Genomic DNA, 19,026 nt, shown 5'->3' with positions numbered 1-19,026 from the left:
AACATCAGCCGTGTTGCAGCTCTGATTCTTTTAGACTCGTCAACAGCTTTAAAGCCCTATTGACCTTTCAGTCCTACAAGCTGTTGTACAAGTTGAATTTGTGGTGTTTGGGCCCGATTGAGAGTTTGACGGAAAGGATACGGGCATCCCACCCGCTGTATCACAAGTGCATTACAGCCTATAGTGCGGTATATCCACCACATTTGTGACTAAGGGCCCTATTACGATGACAGTGAGACTGCCACCAATAGCCTGTCAATGGAGGTCTCACCGCCATCATTTGCATGTTTTCTGTCCGCCATATTATAATGGTGGGCAGAAGCTTGGCGGGCAGAAAGCCCGACCGCCACGCATCTGATTGACTCCTTGAGCCCGCCGGTGCAGTGGAGGGCCTCGCATTCCCTACAATGGTATCAGTGCTTATCAGGGATTACGAAGTCCCTTTCTGCCTACCTGTTTATGGCGGGCCACCTTCCCCCGCTGTCCCTAAGCTGTGGGCACTGGGGGGCACCTATCTTGCCCCCGCATATCCCTACACCATGTGCCATGGGATTTGTTCAAAGTGCATTTTTTGATTTGCGCAAAGAATACACGATGCGAAAACCTTGCAGGAGGTCGGATGATAAACTCTATCGCGGGACCGACGGCGAGTCGGGCAGTCCTGTTTCAGATAGGATGGCAGGTGGACATAAGTTCGCCCCGCCATCCTAATCGGGTCCTAAGTACCTCATCCACCAAACTCTAGATCCTACGGTTAGTCCTACAACAGATTGTAGGACTTCTTTAGGAAAATGTGTCCCGTGTAAATAAAATGCAGATGGGGCTTCAAGGGTCCTCACAAAGGTACATGCATACACCACCCTCAACAAACTATAAGTCAATGCACATGAATCCAAAACAATGATAATCGACAAACACCTGGCTCCTAAATAACAGACCGGTTGAGAAGGTTTGGGGGGGTACACATATCTGGGGGTGTTTATTGACCCCTGAGGCTCACTGCAGAGGCTATGCCAGGACTTCAGCTCTTATCTTTCTGTATCAAACCTTCAAGGGCTCCATTATTGACCCCATACATGAAGGTTCTAGCTGCGAAGCTGATCCCACAGTCAGCTCTGGTGTGAAGATCTCCCAGAGGGAGGCAAACACTCTTGATGAAAGAATTGCAAACACTTTCAAGATGTTACTTCTTTTACCAAGATCTGTGTCACCAGCTCAAGTCTGCTTGGAGTTTGGATCATAAAGCAAGATGTACCAAGGGGAGGAGCTTTCTTAAAATGTGGTGTCAAGCTTAGCTCCACACAAGAACAGTCTCGAAATAAACTGCTGTGGGCTGAAATAACCAGCTGTGACGCACATCTTCCCAGTAACTTCACAGGTTTTTTAAAAACTCCTGAATAAAACAGGGTCTCTGGAGCTGCCGGGATCTGCAGGCACTGACGCAACCATCACACCCCTGATGGTCCTAAATACTCAGGATCGGATTCACAAACTACTTGCGACACTTTTGCGCCACCATTGAGTCACTTTTATGGTGCAGCAGTGGCGTAAAAAATGCAGTAAATTTACACATCTAGGGACATGTGTCACTTTGTAAACCCTGGGTCACATTATACCTGTGCCAGGTACAATGTATGCAGGGGGGCATTCCCATGCAAGAAAGCCTTGTAGAAGTGACGCAGTATAATCTACACGACTTCACTGCGTCACGACTAGGATGCCACTGCGTCAAAACCTTATGCCTGCAGGCGTAAGGAGTGATGCAGTACAATAAGAATAGGCCTCAACATGCATTGCTGGACTTGAGTCGTGCTAGCGACACAACTCCAGCAATGCGTCAATTTTGGCCCAACAGATGCGTCAGAATTTCGAAAGCATCTGTCAATTCTTGCTCAATGGTGCACTGTATTGTAAATACGGCACTACCATGGTGGTGCAAGGGTATCGCAGGCTGGCACAGGGAAACTGACGCATCTCTAGAGATGCGTCAGTTTCGTGTAAATCTGCCCCACAGTTTAAAGTCCTGTCACTTCGGCCTCCTGTTGCCTCTTGTGGCCCCGTCCGAGGTGGGAAAGAGGGAAGGGGGGGGTAAACCTCATGCCCAGATTCTGTGACCACGCCGAAGAAACATTGACACATGTGCTCTGCATGTGTCCGGCCTTACTGATTGAAAGAAAGGAATGCCTTAAAAATCTGTTACATTTACGACGCATAAGAACTCGTCATCGGGCCGTCATTAGTTGCCTAAATCCTCAGGACTCCGTTTTAAACACAAAGGGGTTTATTTAAAGCTCCTTGCGCCGCCAGGGCATCTCTTTCAACATGGAAAACAGCTGGCGGCTCAAGGGGCTTGTGAATAACCCTCAGTTTCATAAAATCTCTCTTGTTGGCAGTAAGGAAGCTGAGTGAATGAGAAAGAAGCCTTCATAAAGGTTTATAGTACAACCAGCTGTGTGTTGGCGCTTTGTTTTTTTAATATCAATGCTTTATTGTGTAATGATTGGAAGTATTCAATCACACATAAATACATTTGGAGTTTGACATCTCTAGGAAGCTACTTTTATTATCCCCTCTGAGATCCTAATATCTGTGATCCCGGCAGGTGCATTTGTCCCTTTGGCTCTAGTATTTCCCTCTGCAAGGAGGTTCAGTTTTCTTAACTCACCTGTAGAGCAAAGAAAATTCTGCCACAGATGTATTTCTGGACACGCCTACAATACTCATAGTCTTTTGAGGCCAAGAGGTGTGTTTTCAAGGCTCAGGCCGGGCCTTGCCTTTCTCCAATTGAAGCTCAAGTGCTGCTGCTGTCCATGTTTTCTGAGCCCCTCACATCCTGACCTGCTGATGTTCCCAGAAGCCTCCTCATGATTCCCAGAAGCCTCCTCGTGATTCCCAGAAGCCTCCTCATGATTCTCAGAAGCCTTCTCGTGATTCCCAGAAGCCTCCTCATGATTCCCAGAAGCCTCCTCATGATTCCCAGAAGCCTCCTCATGATTCCCAGAAGCCTCCTCATGATTCTCAGAAGCCTCCTTATGATTCCCAGAAGCCTCCTCATGATTCCCAGAAGCCTCCTCATGATTCCTAGAAGCCTCCTCATGATTCTCAGAAGCCTTCTCGTGATTCCCAGAAGCCTCCTCATGATTCCCAGAAGCCTCCTCATGATTCTCAGAAGCCTCCTCATGATTCCCAGAAGCCTCCTCATGATTCCCAGAAGCCTCCTCATGATTCTCAGAAGCCTCCTTATGATTCCCAGAAGCCTCCTCATGATTCCCAGAAGCCTCCTCATGATTCCCAGAAGCCTCCTCATGATTCCCAGAAGCCTCCTCATGATTCCTAGAAGCCTCCTCATGATTCTCAGAAGCCTTCTCGTGATTCCCAGAAGCCTCCTCATGATTCCCAGAAGCCTCCTCATGATTCTCAGAAGCCTCCTTATGATTCCCAGAAGCCTCCTCATGATTCCCAGAAGCCTCCTCATGATTCCTAGAAGCCTTCTCATGATTCCTAGAAGCCTTCTCATGATTCCTAGAAGCCTCCTCATGATTCCTAGAAGCCTCCTCATGATTCCTAGAAGCCTCCTCATGATTCCTAGAAGCCTCCTCATGATTCTCAGAAGCCTCCTCATGATTCCTAGAAGCCTCCTTGTGATTCCCAGAAGCCTCCTCATGATTCTCAGAAGCCTTCTCATGATTCCCAGAAGCCTTCTCGTGATTCCCAGAAGCCTTGTCATGATTCCCAGAAGACTTCTTGTAATTCCCAGAAGCCTCCTCATGATTCCCAGAATCCTCCTCATGATCCCCAGAAGCCTCCTCATGATTCCCAGAAGCCTCCTTATGATTCCCAGAAGCCTCCTCATGATTCCCAGAAGCCTTCTCATGATTCCCAGAAGCCTCCCCATGATTCTCAGAAGCCTCCACATGATTCCCAGAAGCCTCCTCATGATTCCTAGAAGCCTCCTCACGATTCCCAGAAGCCTTCTCATGACTCCTAGAAGCCTCCTCATGATTCCCAGAAGCCTTCTCATGATTCCCAGAAGCCTCCACATGATTCCCAGAAGCCTCCCCATGATTCTCAGAAGCCTTCTCATGATTCCCAGAAGCCTTCTCATGACTCCCAGAAGCCTCCTCATGATTCCTAGAAGCCTCCTTATGATTCTCAGAAGCCTCCACATGATTCCCAGAAGCCTCCTCATGATTCCTAGAAGCCTCCTCATGATTCCTAGAAGCCTCCTCATGATTCCCAGAAGCCTTCTCATGATTCCCAGAAGCCTTCTCATGATTCCCAGAAGCCTCCTCATGGTTGCCGGCCTTGGAGCTCTGTCTCATTGGGCACCAGAGGCTGGGAATGTCCTCCCTCCTACATGTGCATCACTTATAGAACAGTCATTTGAAAATTGAATTGTTAAATGCTGACCTAGGATGGTTCTGTCTTTTATTTTCTGTCTGCTCTGTCTTTGCTGGTGCCAGGAGTTCCTTTTGGGCAGCAGTTTGTAAATTTCTAAAGACAAAGAAACTGAAATATTCCACAAGTTGCTTTGCTGATGTTTATGAATTTGAATCTGTGTCCATGAGATATTTACCATGTTCTGATTCTCAGATTTCAGTAGGAGATACATGGAGCATGTTGCTGAGAGGTACAGACTGATAGAAGACAGGAACGCCCGGGTGGGTGAGGCGGTTCCACTGCAGAAAAGGTACACAAAGCTGCTGATTGTCCAGAAGCCTCGTGACGAGTACGAGCGTCAGCATGAGATAATGTCCCATGGAAGGAAGCACGCAGCGATGTTGGACAGCCTGGCCCATTCCAAGCACTACATTCATTTAGACGCTCTCTTCGACTCTATGGAGTACGGGCACAGACCAAGGACTGTGGTCCTGCAGGGTCCAGCGGGCATCGGGAAGACCATGACAGCCCAAAAGCTCATGCTGGACTGGGCTCGAGGAGTGATCTACCAGGGACTGTTTGATTACATGTTCTACCTCAGTTGCAGAGAAATCAACCAAGTCACAAGCGACACAAGTGTCATTGATCTGATTGCAGCCAAGTGCCCTAACAGGAAGATAACAATGAGCGCGCTGCCCGCCGATCCCAGCAAGATACTGTTCATCATTGATGGCTTTGATGAGCTCAGGTTCTCTCTTGACGTACAAGAGGACCAGCTCTACAGGGATCCATGGCAGGAGAATCCTGCGAAAGTCACCCTGAGTAACCTGTTGAGAAGAAATATCCTGCCGGGGTGCACCATCATCGTCACTACACGTCCGGCGGCTCTGGAACGGCTCAAGCAGTGCATAAAGGCTGATCTTTGCGCTGAGATAATGGGATTTACAGAAGCGGACAGGAAGTCGTACTTCAGGGCTTTCTTTGCCAGTGATGAACAGGCATCCCGAGCCCTCACCGTGGTGCAAGACAATGACACTCTGTACACCATGTGCTTCCTCCCCATCGTCTGCTGGATCGTGTGCACGGTCCTGAAGCAGCAGCTGGACAAACGCCAGGACATTACTAATTCTTCAAAGACCACAACATCTGTCTATTTGTTCTTCTGGTCCACTTTGTTGAGGGACAACAGTGGTGCTTCGGTAAAGACCATGCGAAGGAGCTTGAAGAAGCTCTGCTCCCTGGCACTCAACGGCATCTTTGAGCACAAAATCCTCTTCGATGAGGAGGACCTTAGAAAGGTTGGCCTCGAAGTTTCAGACATCCAGTCGCTGTTTCTCATTCAGACCATCTTCCAGCGAGACATTGACCTCTACTCAGCCTACAGCTTCATCCACCTCAGCTTTCAGGAGTTCTTTGCAGCCCTGTTCTACATCCTTGACTTGGATGTGGGCTCACTAAACCCGCAGAGAGATTTAAAGCAATTATTGAAGGAATATAGTGAGGAGACAACAGGCCATTTAATGCTAACGGTGCGATTCTTATTTGGTCTGATCAACAAGGAACACGTGCGCCATCTAGAGAAAATCCTAGTGTGTAAAATATCTCCCAGCGACAGAGATGACCTGGTACCATGGCTTCATAAGCCAATAAAGAACAGCTGGCTTTTTCGGAAAGTCCTAGGGTATAAAATATCTCACAGCGCCAGAGATGACCTGGTAGCGTGGCTTCAAGAGCCAAAAGAGGAAAGGCTGCTACTGGAGGTTTTCCACTGCTTGCATGAGACTCAAGATGAAGAGATCACTTCCAGGGTCATGGACAATATTCAGAGCATTAAAATAACAAAGTACGATTATAGTATAGTCAATTTGAAAGCGATTTCATTTTGTTTAAAGCATTGCCACGGAGACAAGACTCTCGAAATGTCAGACATAAACTTCGGACCGAAAGCTCAACAAATCATGAGGCCCGGGCTGATAAATTGCTCTACTCTCAGGTATGTGCCTCTGTATGTTAACCATAAATGTTTTATGTGTAGGTATGTGGCTCTGTGTATTACATGTAAATGTTCCACCTATGTAGTATTTGTGTAACACACTCCTAGCCAGAGAGAGTGGGGGCGGTACAGAGTCAAAGACAGAGATACAATCAACATTCAGTTTCAGTTTCAGAAAGGTTTATTCGGTTTGCATGGTACAACCATAAAAGCGACAAAGAAGTATACGTACATTTACACAGAATCATAAAATACAAAAATTGTTATTGATTTACGGATGGCATATTTATCCAATCATACATTTCAGTTGTATCCCAGCAATAAATAGCACTAAAGGGAAACATTTTTGGCAAGTAATAAAAGAAAATATAAATTACATATAAACTAGAACAATGTATATAAACTTCATAAAACATTTTACTTAGACAGTGTTCATTGGTATAATATTATCAAGGATTTTTACTAAAGTGACATGTGCGCAAATTGTCAAATACTCATCCCAGAGTACTAATTGCATAATACTATTGATTTCCTGGCTGCTCTACATTTTAATAAAAATAGTGCAACCCGGAGGTGGAGCTACGACACCAACCAAGATGGCCGCATAGTCTCCCGGCTCCGCTGACCCCCGTCCTACGCTCGCTTATCCTGTCGAATATCCTGATCTTCTTCCCCGGATTCGTGTGGGTGAACTAGTCGGCACCCCGATGGTGTGATCACGGAATTTTTCTGATGTTCTGTGGTTAAGTAACATCGAAAATGTTTTGAGGCCTAACTCAGACTGGAAGCCGGGGTCTCGATTGCTGGTCTACCCAGGTCCAAAGTGAACAACAACAGACTGCTGAGGGTGGTCGGGTCCGGTCCCTGGAACTTTTGTGATTTCACTGGACTGCTTTGCAACCATCTGCTGCCTGGTGCTATACCTGAGGTGAGGTGACGGGTGGCGCGCGGCGCTGAGTTGCGGGGGGCCCCGGCCCGGAGGCCCGGCACTAGCACCGCTGGCGCCCCGGGGTGGGGGTCTTGTCGTGCGTTGCTGCGTGCTGCTGGCCCGTCCCTCATGGCTTGTTTCTGCTCCGGCGTATCCTGCCCCGGAGAGGGCGCCCCTCCGTGGGGATCGTTATGCCTGCGGCCGTATGGAACCTGGCGGAACGGACTCAATGTGGCCCTTCTTTGCGGATGGTAATGGCAGAACTTGCGGCGCTTCACGCGATGGTGAGGGCCCAGGTTAATCATTGGCTGTCGGCGACAGATGGGATCATAGAACCGGGAGCAAGCCCTGATCCTATTTTTGAGACCCGGCAGCCGACTTGCCCCCCGTTGGAAGCCTTACCGGCGCGTCTGGACCTGGTGTTGGAAGCTATGTATGCCCCCGAAGGAATGGAACTCATCGTGAGTGCTGTGATTGGTGACTCTCTTACATTCTCGGAAACATCAGTCCTACAGTTACCGGAGCATTTCTCTGCTTCCCCCATCCTGGACACTGTTGACCCATACTTTGATCTGTATCGGAACGAGTCGCATTCCCTCTCCAATCGGTCTCCCAACATGGCGGATGGAACGATGCTTGGCCTCGGAGACGGGGAGGGACATCATTGGTGCAAGCCATGTGCGTTGGGATCTGCTATTCCTCTCTCATTTGCTGACTCAAGCTCCGGCTGCTTCTGTGTGACTTTTGACTTTCTGGGGATGGGGCTTTTCTTATCCGAGGGACTCTGCAACTTTGTTAGATGGGGCCAAGGCTGAGATTACGGGTTGAATTGTTTACGATGGATCTATTGGTAACGGGACTGCTTCAGTAACAGACGGATTCCGGGACGGGGGTTTGTGGTTCCCCCCGGGGTATTTCTGTAAGGTGGGCAACTTTATTCGTGTTGGCTTAGGGGGGCCCCTTTGTTAGGGCGGGGGGGAGAGACCGGGAGCGTATAGACTATGGCCCTCCTCCACTTTCCCGTTAGGTGGGATTTCCTTTCTTTTTACTTTTCCCTGTTTCTTCTATATTTCGGGTTTGGTTCTCGGGCGACAGGCACACTGCCGGGGGGGGGGGGGAGGGCCGTAGTCATCTGCAGGGGTGCAGGGTGGGGGGTTGGGGGAGGGGATTTTTTGCTTTTCGTTTGTTTCTATGGCCTTTTTTCACTTCTCGTCTCTTTCTTTGTCTTTTTCTTTTTCTGGGTCAGTGCAGTGGGTTTCCTTTGGTATCAATCACTGCTTTTTCATCTGTGCCTCAATTTTCGTGGTGTTCTCTGGGTCTTAGGGCAGGTGACTGCAGGCGCGAATTGACCGCAATATTCCTTCATATCCTGTACCTCCTGTTTCTGCGCCATTGATTTGATCGATTACTGTTTACTGTGGACATGCTTACTATTCTGCGTGCCTTTTTTCGCTGCTAGGAAATTGTTCGGCACCTGATCCTTCCATCCTATACTATAAAATGAAAACCTTTTATATCCTGTTTTCCTAAGTGTGCTGCTTAGTGACCAAGAGTACGCTAGCATGGAGATTCTGCTCCCCGAGGTGCTGCATGTGATTGCAAATTGCTCTCTGCTACTCTAACTGTTTAGCGGCCGGCCCGGGGGTTGTAGGCCCATACTTGTATTTGGTTGAAATGTCAATAAAGGTTTTAAAAAAAAATAAAAAATAGTGCAACCCGGAAGTAAATAAATTCCTCGCATCCACTGTTTTACGTACATTGTATTTTAAAAAGATGGGCTTAAGGTAAAATTTCCCAAGAGAGGAATAACATTTACAAAATAATAAGAAATGATGACCACTCTGGATGGATATATTATCACAGGGACATTTCATGGAAGACCTTTCTCCTATAAACAACAAGATTGTACAAAGTTCCCCAAGGGCAGGGAAGGGTTGGAAGAATAGTAATAATAATAATAATAACTCTCTCACTGGGAATGGTGTAAATAGTGTAGAACCATGACAGGGAGAAACGTAATCCCTTATCGGAACTTAGGATGCCTCACACAACTAAAAAGCTGGACGACCGTTGTCATCCTACCTGATGGTTGTCTTGTATCATCATTGGCCTCCTGCTCCAACGACAGGCTGGCGGTGCAATGCCTGACGGGTAGCACAAATATGCTACTCTTTTGGTGGAGATCTTTTGTTCCTGGCCAACGGGTGCATGTGTGTGAGGGGCATGGGAGATAAAGAAGTGAGCGTGAAAAAAGGGTTAAAAAAGGTCAGGAAAGTCCACTTCAATCGCTTTATTCATGTGGCATACTGCCTTATTAAAATAATGAAGCGAGGGGTACCGATGCCGACAAAGTTAGGTGGTTCGGCTCCGTTCAACCCTCACTTGTGATGTGGTCAACATGTTTCATGCCTCAACGGCAATTCATCAGGACCTAAGAGTGCTCATCGACTTATGAAAGAAGTTTTCAAATACAACCTGCGTGGTAGAAGTACCAGTGCAGTGGGGTGTCTGTGTCCTGCGGGGGTTCACGCCCCCTTGGTCTGGGTGAGTGGTCCCCACGGACTGTCCTCGTGGGGCCTGAGCGGTGAGGTAAATACCTGGGAAGCTCGAGGCAACTGCCGGTAGCACCTACCCTCCCACGTCGGCGAGTTCGAGTCGCAGGACAGCCGCTCCTGCGACTCGAACTCGCCGACGTGGGAGGGTAGGTGCTACCGGCAGTTGCCTCGAGCTTCTACCACGCAGGTTGTATTTGAAAACTTCTTTCATAAGTCGATGAGCACTCTTAGGTCCTGATGAATTGCCGTTGAGGCATGAAACATGTTGACCAGGAACAAAAGAACTCCACCAAAAGAGTAGCATATTTGTGCTACCCGTCAGGCATTGCACCGCCAGCCTGTCGTTGGAGCAGGAGGCCAATGATGATACAAGACAACCATCAGGTAGGATGACAACGGTCGTCCAGCTTTTTAGTTGTGTGAGGCATCCTAAGTTCCGATAAGGGATTACGTTTCTCCCTGTCATGGTTCTACACTATTTACACCATTCCCAGTGAGAGAGTTATTATTATTATTATTACTATTCTTCCAACCCTTCCCTGCCCTTGGGGAACTTTGTACAATCTTGTTGTTTACAGTTGCGTAGGACACGTACTTTGGACCCCGGTAAATATTGTCCTCCCCCTGTCCCGCCTTGTTGTTAATAGACCTTTCTCCTATCTCAGGGAAGGAAACTAAATGATGGGCGGTCCCCATTCTCAGGCGTATCAAAACAAAACAATGTGAGGGTGTTACAATCTGTACTGTTTCTTTAACTGCATGTGCTGCGCAGATCCTTTTTAGCATTCTGTGTTCTTGACAGAGTTTTGCTAATGTAGCATTCTACCATATTATGTCAGTTGCTGCTTGAACATTGATGTACCTGTAGCTGATGCTGTGCTGTCAATAAACTACTTAATTCTACAAGTTCCTGCTTTAATTCTTACAAATTGGTGACAAGGATAAAGCCACTCCAGCCATCTACAGCACAGGAGCGGAGTTTTTGGATATTTTCATGGTTACCTCGGCATTTATTGGATTTTGAATTCTACAGGATTACCATCGCTGACCTAGATCGTGGTCAACCTCATGCGTACTCTGGTCCTGCTGAACGCCAGAGTTTCAGAGCGTTCAGAGTGATTTTTGGAAGATTTTATGTGTTTTGGCAATTTTCAAGTTGGGCTCGAGCAGCTAGAGTGCTGTTGAACGCGTCACTGTGCCTTACCGGAGTTCCAGCTGCTGACGAGCGTTGTGGAATCCAGCTGCCTCACAACCTTCCTGCCTGCCGAACGCTGTATCTAGCGTGTCATTTGGATCCTGCCTACGCACCTCTGTGTCTAACGCTCCATAGCGTCACCGTGTGTAAACGCACCTACGTCATCGCGTTTGACGCTGACGTGGCGTGCCACCATTTTGTTGTCAACGTTTCCTAGCAACCAGTACACGGCTAGGCGCTCAATCGGAAATCACACCGGAAGTATTTTCTTCGAGTATGGCATTTCACTTAAGGTCAGACAGCAGCCATGAATAAAGCGGTAACTTTTGAAACGCAATTAATGTTTTATACTTTATTCTGCAAGCGTTTCAAGACACGTTATACATTGGTGTTGGTCTGCCATTTCATCGCGTCGGATAACTGCACTTCTGATCTTACGGTTGGAATTTGGGGTACAAGTACTGTTTCACAGCGTTCCCTAAGACTCAGTTTCACAGTTATTATAATTCTTACATATGTTTTTCTTTCTCTTTCTCCAAAGGGTGCTGTTATTTCTTGCGAGTTATTGTTTTTACTGTATTTAAAGTGGAAGAATTCTGTGTTTATCGTTACATTGTTATTATATGTATCCCAAGTTTACTTTTAACTAATTTTAAATTCAGTTCCATTATTTTTTTCAAAGAAGTGATATTTACACAGTAACTAGTGCATTAATCTTTGAGATGCAGTTTGATCCACCAGCCAAGTTTTTACAGGTTAAAGGTGACCCTCCTATGCCTTGGTCTAGATGGAAGGAGGAATTCTTTAACTATATGAGAGCTATTGATGGGGAACGGATGGGTTCTGAAAGGAAAAAAAGTATTTTATTACATTGCCTTGGTTCGGAAGGCCAAGAAGTCTTTAGGACTTTACCACAAATTACAGTTGCTTCAGGGAGCGGTGATTCCTTAAATGTATATACAGAGGCTCTCAGTAGGTTGGAAAAAAGATTTAAGCCTACAGCCAATATTGCATTAAATCGTTTTAAGTTCTACACCAGGGCACAAAAGCAAGAAGAATCATTTGATGATTTTCTCACAGCCTTGAGATCTCTAACATTGCATTGCAATTTCGGTGCAATGGCTGATGAAATGATCCGTGATCAGATCATTGTGCATATTAGAAACAAAAAGATTCAAGATAAATTATGGTGTATTGGTGATCCCAATTTAGAGGAAACTATTGCCATTGCCAAGTCAACTGAAATGTCTGAAAAGTGGATGGGTATTGTGGATAAACAAAGTTCTAATCCCAGTAAAACCATTATTGAAGAGGAAGTATGTGTTGTTAGAGCTAAATGGAATGAAAGAAATCCTATATCCAATCAACCAAAGAATAAGAATACCATTAACACTAGCAATAGGAGACCTGATGTTGCAAATAATACATGGTCATGTTTTAGATGTGGTAGCAGGTCTCATATTGCGTCATTTCAAGGTTGCCCGGCCATAAACAAAACATGTAATGTCTGTGGTAGAGTGGGGCATTATGGTAGTGTCTGTAGGGAAAGACGTTACAATGCACAATGGCGTGGTAATCCACCATCACGTCCGCCCTCCAGCAGCATGACACCCTCGAAAATGTCCTCTCTAAATGAGGTGGAGGAGGAAAAACAAGTTCCTGAGAGGGGTTATGTTGTGTCTATTATTCAAAGTGGTTGTGCCCTAATAACAAGAAGGAAATCCCCTAAGTGTATTTTTCATGTTTTCTCAATTGCAATTGAGCTTATGGTGGATTCTGGTTCTCCCTGGACCATCATTACTAAAGACTACTTTAATGAGAAGTTAAGCAATGTTTGTGATTTGATTAATTTACAACAATCAGACATTTTAGCAGAAGGTTTTAGTGGATATATGATTGATATAGAAGGTTTCTTTAACGTTCAGTTAACGTTCAGAGTGGCTCAAATTAAATTATACATTGCTGTGAAGGGTATAAATGTTTTAGGTTGGCAAGATCAATGGGAACTTGGTATTAAACTAAATCCACGGGCAAAAGATCCTATTTTGATGTGCACTGATCAGGAAATGATTGGTTCCATTTGTCCTAGTGTGGGGGAGTGTAGTAACATTTCGTTTTGGAGCAAAAAATTTGATAAGGTATTCAGTGATCAGTTGGGTAAGTTAAAAAACTTCGAGCATCAGATAAAATTGAAGGAAGGTGCCATTCCAGTTAAACAAAAGCTAAGAGGGGTTCCGTTAAATGTCAGGGATGAGCTTAAGAAAATGCTTGATGATTTACTTAAAGATAACATAATTGAGCCTATCGAATCTGCAGAATGGGTTTCGCCTATTGTTTTGGTGCAGAAACCTGATCAATCTTTGAGAGTCTGTGTGGATTTAAGGGCGTTCAATTCTAATATTATTGTGGATTGCCACCCATTGCCTAATATTAATGAGCTTGTTTCGTTGTTTGATGGTGCGCAAATCTTTTCCACTTTTGATCTTAGGTCTGCGTACCATCAAATTGAGTTAACCGAAGATTCTAGGAAATTCACAGCTTTCATCACCCCTATGGGTTTATTTCAATACAGGAGGATGCCGTTCGGATTAGCATCCACGGCCTCAGTTTTCCAACGTGTAATGTTTCATATTTTTAAAGACTGTGATGTATTTATAAAATGCTTCCAAGATGACATTTTGGTGTTTTCTAAGAATGAAGTTGAGCATGTTTCACATTTGGAGGTAGTATGTAATAGACTGGAGGATTTTGGTCTCACTCTTAAAGCACACAAGTGCAATGTATTCAAAAAATCAGTTGAATATTTGGGACACACATTGTCAGGGGAAGGGCTGGTTCCCAAAAGATCTAATGTGGAAGCTATTCTCAAGGCTCCTTCTCCAGCTAACAAAGAACAGCTCCTTTCTTTTTCTGGCATGTGTGAGTACTATAGTAAGTTCGTGGTCCATTTTGCCACGAAGATGGAGCCGTTAAGAAAATTGCTAAGGTGAAATAATGAATTTCTATGGGGTTCTGAACAAGAAAAAGCTTTTGTGGACATCAAAAATGAAATTGTTAACTCGCCCACTTTGAAACCATTTAGGATGGGTAAGGATTGTATTATCACAACAGATGCGAGCTTGTATGGCTTAGGCTGTGTATTATCTCAGTCTGATGGTGTGCTCGAATGGAATGTTGCATTTTCCTCTAGGACTTTGAGTGAAACAGAACGAAGGTATGCAGTTATAGAGCGGGAGTTGTTGTCTTGTGTTTGGGCCATAGAACATTTCAGAATTTATATTTGGGGAAGCAAATTTGTGCTCAGAACAGATCATAAGCCTCTTGTAAATATTTTATCGGTTGGGGGTGGTTGGAATGCCACAGCTAGGATTGCACGGTTAGCTTCCAGGTTGCAAGAGTATAATTTTACAGTTGAGTACATTCCTGGAAGGAAAAATGTTACGGCTGACTGTCTGTCACGCCTTCCGTGTGACAATAAAGAGGACAAGGTCAATGTTTTGAAGGAGTTAGATTTTGTACTAAGTTTATCTGATGTTGTTTCTTCTCAATATCAGGATATTTCTGAACAGTTTTGGTTGGAATGTCAAGATAAGGATGAGAGGTTTGTATTACTTGGTAAATTTATGTTGGAGGGTTGGCCAAACAAAACCAAGGTCAGGGATGATTTACTCCCATTTTTCAATGTTGCTGATGAGTTGCATGTTCAAGGGAAGTTTGTGTTTAAATCTGACAAATGTATTCCACCCTCTGGTGTTCAGGAACTTATTTTAAATTTGGCACACAAAGCGCATCCTGGTATTTCTAGCATGAAGCGTTTGATTAGACTGAATTTTTGGTGGCCAGGGATGGACCGTTTCATTGACCGAACTGTTAGGGCCTGTCCTGATTGTTGTGCCAAGGACAAAATGTTAAAGCTGCATGTTCCTCCCCTTAAATCTGTTGAATGGCCTGTGTTGCCATGGAGCAAATTAGCTTTTGATATCTCAGGTCCTTTCCACATTCTTCCAGAGACCTCACGTTTTGCATTAGTAATGATAGATTATCATTCTAAATGGCCAGAGGTAAGATTTGTTGCTAAGGTTACGTCTGAGGTTGTTATTTCATTTTTCCAAGAGATCTTTGCAAGGGAAGGTAGTCCTGCTGTTCTTGTGTCAGATAATGGGGTACAGCTAGTTTCATCTGAGATGCAGTCTTTCTTGCGTTCCTGCAATATCAAACATATTCGCACTTCCTTGTATGAGCCACATGAGAATGGACAGGTTGAGCGTTTTAATAGAGTTTTAAAAGGTTTTGTGGTTGATTCTGTTAAGGAAAAGGGCAATTGGTTGAATGCGTTAAGAGAAAAGTTGTGGATGTATCGCATCACCCCTCATACCACTACAGAAGTAAGTCCTTTTAGGTTGCTCAAAGGCAGGGATCCTGCGTCATCTGTGTGTCCTTGGTGGCTTAAGGAGAAGTGCAAAAGTGTGTGTGAAGATGTAGTTGATATTCAGGAGGTGGCTAATAAAGTAGTTGACAAACAAGCCAAATCTGCTGAGTGGTACAACCGTAGATGGAGGACTAAAGAGCATGGTCTGTGCGTGGGAGATTGGGTCAGAGTTCAGAAACCTTTCTTTGTCAGCAAGGGTTTGAGTAAGTTTGGCAGACCCATTCAAGTTAAAAGGGTTTTTAGTAACTCAGTCATCACCCAAGATGGAAAGGTCTGGAATATTAGGAAGGTTGCTAAATGTCCTTTACAAAATGATCAAGGTGATGATTCCAATGTTGATTCCTGTTTTCCCTCTGTTCCTGAGTCTGTGGCTTCCAGGGTCAAAGACAATTCGCGTATCAGAAGGAGACCTAATTCTTTTCAGGATTTTGTGTAGTACATTTCTCTCATTGTTTTTGTTGTAAAAAAGGGAGATGTGTTACAATCTGTACTGTTTCTTTAACTGCATGTGCTGTGCAGATCCTTTTTAGCATTCTGTGTTCTTGACAGAGTTTTGCTAATGTAGCATTCTACCATATTATGTCAGTTGCTGCTTGAACATTGATGTACCTGTAGCTGATGCTGTGCTGTCAATAAACTACTTAATTCTACAAGTTCCTGCTTTAATTCTTACAGAGGGTCGTGACACCTCCGTTAGATAAGCCTGGAACCCATTTTTAAGTTCAAGTTGTGTATAAAAAACAAAGGTTTTTTGCACCCTGATTAGTTTTAATCGCTCTTCCCTTTTGTGTGATAAGAACAAATCTTTGATTTCTTTCTTTGTAAAAGGAATTGCGTAGTCTGACTCCTTTACAATGTTAAAATCAAACAAGGTACTACACCAGTAAATAATATAACTCAATCAAGGGATGCGAGAACAATAATCTAATTTGAGGCAGTCTTTGATTATTCTCTGAGTGAACTCAGTCTCACTCTTATCCCAAATCGAGCGCCATAATAGCAGTGGGCCTAGGGCTGCTAAGTCCGAGATATAATTAAGGCTAGTTTCTTGATGGATTAGGTAGGTTGAGGCCGACACTGGGGTACTCAAAAGCCGTTTTAAGAAACAGTTTTCGTTTTTTTGGAGCTCAGCTGTGGAGGAATGGCCCCATATTCCAGCTCCTTACAGAGCTGAAGAGACATATCTGGCATTATAGATGGTTACCATGTCTCTTAACCTCCGGTCCCCTAATTTACTTGCAAAGCGGAAAATCCCATTTGTATTCCTTATCATTTTTAATTTAATATTTTCTTGCTCGCCTGCCCAGTTGCCATTTTGGTCAAAGGTGATACCCAAGTAACAAAAAGTTTTAACGGCCTGTATTTTACAACCATCAAGAAAGAAAGGCCTTGATATCTTTGTCTTCCCGCAGGCCATGGTATAGGTCTTTGATTTGTTAATTAAAGGTTTCCTTTCTTTTATAAAATTTGCAAATTCATCAATGAGCCACTGAAGACCTAGAGGGGTGCGGGAAATGAAAACAGCGTCATCTGCATATAGCAGAACAGACACTACTGTACCGTCAATTATTGGGGCATCAGCTGAGGTGTTATTTAGTACTGTAGCTATTTGGTTAATAAAAAGGGAGAATAAAAGAGGGGCCAATACGCAGCCCTGCCTTATGCCTCTTTTAACTGGAAAAAAGGGGTTCGTTCTCCTGTAGGCCCATATCCTACACTGCTTGACAACCTCTCATATACTCTGGCCAGAAGGAATACTATCTCTTCCGGGGCCCCAGATTCAAGCAACACTTTCCACAGGAGGGAGTGATCTACTAAATCGAACGCGCTACTCAAATCAGCAAAACACATGAACAGGTTGCCCTCTTTGGCTACTGTGTATTTGTTGATGAGAAGGTCTAAATTTACGCATTGTTCGATTGTTCCCATACCCTTGCGGAATCCGTATTGCACTGGTGTTAGAGCCCCGTTTTCTTCGGCCCAGGTTTCCAGTCTTCCAATCAACATTCATTTTTGTGCCTCTTTGTGTTAAGCCTTCAGACTCTACATTCATTTTTGTGCCTCTTTGTGTTAAACCCACAGACTCTACATTCATTTTGTGCCTCTTTGTGTTAAACCCACAGACTCTACATTCATTTTGTGCCTCTTTGTGTTAAACCCACAGACTCTACATTCATTTTTGTGCCTCTTTGTGTTAAACCTTCAGACTCTACATTCATTTTGTGCCTCTTTGTGTTAAACCCACAGACTCTACATTCAGTTTTGTGCCTCTTTGTGTTAAACTTTCAGACTCTACATTCATTTTGTGCCTCTTTGTGTTAAACCTTCAGACTCTACATTCATTTTGTGCCTCTTTGTGTTAAACCCACAGACTCTACATTCAGTTTTGTGCCTCTTTGTGTTAAACTTTCAGACTCTACATTCAGTTTTGTGCCTCTTTGTGTTAAACCTTCAGACTCTACATTCATTTTGTGCCTCTTTGTGTTAAACCCACAGACTCTACATTCAGTTTTGTGCCTCTTTGTGTTAAACTTTCAGACTCTACATTCAGTTTTGTGCCTCTTTGTGTTAAACCTACAGACTCTACATTCATTTTGTGCCTCTTTGTGTTAAACCTTTAGACTTTACATTCAGTTTTGTGCCTCTTTGTGTTAAGCCTTCAGACTCTACATTCAGTTTTGTGCCTCTTTGTGTTAAGCCTTCAGACTCTACATTCATTTTTGTGCCTCTTTGTGTTAAACCTTCAGACTCTACATTCATTTTGTGCATCTTTGTGTTAAACCCACAGACTCTACATTCAGTTTTGTGCCTCTTTGTGTTAAACTTTCAGACTCTACATTCAGTTTTGTGCCTCTTTGTGTTAAACTTTCAGACTCTACATTCAGTTTTGTGCCTCTTTGTGTTAAACCGACAGACTCTACATTCATTTTTGTGCCTCTTTGTGTTAAACCTTCAGACTCTACATTCAGTTTTGTGCCTCTTTGTGTTAAACTTTCAGACTCTACATTCAGTTTTGTGCCTCTTTGTGTTAAACCTACAGACTCTACATTCATTTTGTGCCTCTTTGTGTTAAACCTTTAGACTTTACATTCAGTGTTGTGCCTCTTTGTGTTAAACCCACAGACTCTACATTCAGTTTTGTGCCTCTTTGTGTTAAACTTTCAGACTCTACATTCAGTTTTGTGCCTCTTTGTGTTAAACTTTCAGACTCTACATTCATTTTTGTGCCTCTTTGTGTTAAGCCTTCAGACTCTACATTCATTGTTGTGCCTCTTTGTGTTAAACCTTCAGACTCTACATTCATTTTGTGCCTCTTTGTGTTAAACCCACAGACTCTACATTCAGTTTTGTGCCTCTTTGTGTTAAACTTTCAGACTCTACATTCAGTTTTGTGCCTCTTTGTGTTAAACCTACAGACTCTACATTCATTTTGTGCCTCTTTGTGTTAAACCTTTAGACTTTACATTCAGTGTTGTGCCTCTTTGTGTTAAACCTTTAGACTCTACATTCAGTTTTGTGCCTCTTTGTGTTAAGCCTTCAGACTCT

The 19,026-nt window shown here is 44.3% G+C and overlaps 1 protein-coding gene across 1 annotated transcript in view; it reads left to right on the top strand.

Annotated features, from left to right (window-relative positions):
• LOC144806092 (NACHT, LRR and PYD domains-containing protein 12-like) overlaps positions 1-19,026 on the top strand; it is a 198,885-nt gene that overhangs the window by 26,675 nt on the left and 153,184 nt on the right. Inside the window, exons 2-5 of the mRNA XM_078672528.1 lie at positions 4,594-5,973; positions 6,055-6,373; positions 11,734-12,367; positions 14,606-14,652. Coding sequence (XP_078528654.1) covers positions 4,594-5,973; positions 6,055-6,373; positions 11,734-12,367; positions 14,606-14,652 — 2,380 coding nt within the window. The remainder of the gene's footprint in view (positions 1-4,593; positions 5,974-6,054; positions 6,374-11,733; positions 12,368-14,605; positions 14,653-19,026) is intronic.

Source organism: Lissotriton helveticus (genome assembly GCF_964261635.1).
Source record: "Lissotriton helveticus chromosome 1_1 unlocalized genomic scaffold, aLisHel1.1 SUPER_1_unloc_44, whole genome shotgun sequence".
In the NCBI taxonomy this organism is placed as follows: Eukaryota; Metazoa; Chordata; class Amphibia; order Caudata; family Salamandridae; genus Lissotriton; species Lissotriton helveticus.
This window is presented reverse-complemented; position numbering and strand designations above follow the sequence as displayed.